Source organism: Gossypium arboreum, chromosome 2 (assembly GCF_025698485.1).
Source record: "Gossypium arboreum isolate Shixiya-1 chromosome 2, ASM2569848v2, whole genome shotgun sequence".
NCBI lineage: Eukaryota > Viridiplantae > Streptophyta > Magnoliopsida > Malvales > Malvaceae > Gossypium > Gossypium arboreum.
In genome coordinates, this window is record NC_069071.1 from 6,502,919 (window position 1) to 6,506,112 (window position 3,194).

The 3,194-nt window shown below is 33.6% G+C and overlaps 1 protein-coding gene across 1 annotated transcript; it reads left to right on the forward strand.

The window, feature by feature from the left end:
• Positions 1-458: 458 nt before the first annotated feature.
• LOC108466683 (cytosolic sulfotransferase 16-like) lies at positions 459-1,887 on the forward strand. Its single transcript, XM_017767059.2, has one exon. The coding sequence runs from the start codon at positions 607-609 to the stop codon at positions 1,612-1,614; it is 1,008 nt and encodes a 335-aa protein (XP_017622548.1). The 5' UTR covers positions 459-606; the 3' UTR covers positions 1,615-1,887.
• Positions 1,888-3,194: the final 1,307 nt, after the last annotated feature.

Consider the following 3,194-nt stretch of genomic DNA (forward strand, 5'->3'; position numbering starts at 1 on the left):
TTTAAATCAACAGAATTGGAGGACTAAATTTTTAACTTTTTAAGTATAGAGATTAAATCTCAAATTTTATCAAAGTGCAGGGATTAACAACAATTTTAACTATTATTCTATCTTAATATTCAGATTGACAATTTTGTTTTGGTGTAAAAACAAATTAAATTAAAAAAAACAAAACCTAAATCTATATATTTTATTCAACAGCTTCCTAAATTCTGCTCAATTTCTCTATTTGTGTCTTGAGTTAGATCTTGCATACGTGAGTTGATATATTACCTCGCCCAGCAAACAGAAATTTTCATGGTCTTTAGTAAGCTTCATGTTAAACCTTAGAACATAAATAAGTTCGTATTTTTTTCATATTCGCCATGTAACTAGCCTGAAAAGAATAGTCCGTGAAGTATTGGCGCATGTCAGCCACTCGTTATGCTTTAAATTTTCCTCCACCCATTCATCATTTTTGTTTTTAGCCAGCTATTGGCTTGTATGGCGTGGGACTCGCAAGGTTTAAAATAATGGTTGCAAATCCCACTTTTAGTCACGGATCATTTGCAAATCCTTCTTGCAAGATCTCTAGAAAATTAGTTGCTCTACTATACCATCTTCCCAATGGAGACTTCAAATTTTTTTCCGAGCGTAGAGATACCGAATGAAGGTTGCCAAAAGACATTAAAAAACTGCAATGAACTGCTGCCAACTCTCCCTCAAAGCAAAGCATGGTGGTTTGACCAGCTTTTCCAATACCAAGGCTTCTGGATACCTAGTTTTGGCATAAGAGGAAGCATGTTGATCAATGATCACTTCAAGCCTCGACCCACTGACATCATAGTCGCAACATTCCCTAAATGTGGCACCACCTGGCTCAGAGCCCTTGTTTTCTCCATTATCAACAGAAATTCCTTTGATTTCAGCGACCATCCTTTGCACAAAGCGAACCCTCAAGAGTTGGTCCTCTTCTTCGAAGGATATCTTCATAGGTATGGGTCAACTTCCTTCGTCGATGGGCTTCCTTCACCTCGCCTTCTTTCAACTCACCTTCCTTACTCTTTGTTCCCAACACGCATGACCGATGATACCTCGGTTTGCCGTTTCGTTTACATCTGCCGGGACCCCAAAGATGTTGTTGTCTCAAAGTGGCATTTCGCCAACAAGTTGAGACCCAAGGAACTGCCACCACTATCACTAGAGGAAGCCTTTGACTTGTTCTGCAAAGGGGTATCGGAATATGGACCGTTTTGGGATCACGTTTTGGGGTACTGGGAAGCTAGTGTGGAGTCACCGAAGAAAGTGTTGTTCTTGAAATACGAAGATGTGAAAAAGGAGCCTTTGGGGTGTGTGAGGAAACTGGCAGAGTTCTTGGGGGTACCCTTTACACCAGAGGAAGAAAACAACGAGACTGTGGCAGAAATAGTGAAGTTGTGCAGTTTCGAGAGCTTGAGCAATCAAAATGTTAATAAAAGTCAAACCAGCAGTGGCGAACGACCTATTGGTAACTCTGATTTCTTCAGAAAAGGAGAAGTAGGAGATTGGGTTAACCATTTGTCACCTGAAATGGTTGAAAAATTGAATCAAATTACAGAACAAAAGCTTCAAGGTACTGGATTCAACTTTGATTGACTACTACTACTTTATGATGTTAAAATTTGTTCACCATCTCAGTGAATCTGGTTTATAAAATAAAAGAAGTCTTTGTTTTTAATTATGTGGTTTGAGTGACAAATAATGCTTTTGCTTGTTGGTTATTTGGGTCTTTGAGTGGCAGATTCAAATTTTATGAAACATATACTTATAGTTGTATTATATTTGTGAATGTATATTTTCAAAAAAAAAAAATAGTTTAAGTATCATGTGATTTCTATCTCATGGATAAATGAATCATTATGTTAACTATTTTTGTGATTGTTAGAAATATATTGAATATTTTTACAATAAATATATATTATATGTTCCATTGGAAATATAAGTTGATGTACACTACACTATAATTAATAAATTGACTAAGACAAATGTACTTATAAATTAATAGTATAGCTATGGTGAGTACATATATCGTTTTCCTCTAGGACTATAATTACTAGTAATTATCACATTTTTATTATTTAATATAATAATTCAAGGGCTTAATTAAAATTAAATTAAACTATCTAAATTAACTAATGAATGCAACAAAGAAAAAAACACAACAAAAATAGTCAAATATCAACCAAGAGACAAAACAATACCTAGGTAAGAATCCACCTAAATTTCATCTATGATTCTCAATCTAATTTATGTAATTTCTTTTATTAGCTTTTTCATTCATAAAAATATCTAATTTATGCTAATATCTCTTCCGAGCATAAGATCAACTAACTTTAAATTGATTAATTGAAATTTCTTTCTAATTAAAACCTCTATTATTGCATTAATTTGCTCTATGGATCCCAATATTAGATTTGACTCTAATCTGGTAGATTTATGTCATCCTATTTCTAAAATTGCATAAAACTCCATTCAATTATGCAAGATCTAATCACAAGAAGGGTCTATTTGACCTTAGACTTATGCACATCTAATATGAATCAACACTCTAAAATTATCAATCCAAGAACAATTAAGCATTCAGAATTGAAAACAAAGAAACTATGGTTTTATTGCATAAAACTAGAAATCAAACAATAAAATCCATCATAGGGTTCATCTCCCCTAAGTATTAAGAGAATTAGTTCATACTTACAAAAATAAACTCCAAAAATACAATATGACCACTAAAATAAAAGAAATTCATGATAATTCCCTTGGAAATCAGCTTATATCAAATTGGCTTCAATGGTGTTTGTTGGTAATTTTCGTGCTATCTCTTGACATCTACTTTTTTTTCTCTTTTATTTCCTTATTTATTCCTTCTTAAAGTGTCAAAAAACCTAAAAACCGTGACTTCCTTCTGTTAGCTCTCATGATTCCTGAAATCGTCACGCCCTGGACACACGGTCATGTGGATTGCTCGTGTGAAACTTTGTTGCATGTGTATAGCTTCCAGAATGCTCCATTGTTCTAATTTTCACCATTTTTCACTCTTATTGCTCCCAAGTACCCTATTAAGCATCAAAACATGAATATAAAGAATTAGGAGTATAATTTACCATTAACGTCACATAATCACCCAAAAATGCACTAATGATGAGGCTAAAATATATTACTATTGACACTTATCATAA

Coding starts and splice junctions, on each gene's coding strand:
- LOC108466683 (XM_017767059.2), top strand. CDS start 607: ATGGAGACTTCAAATTTTTTTCCGAGCGTAGAGATACCGAATGAAGGT.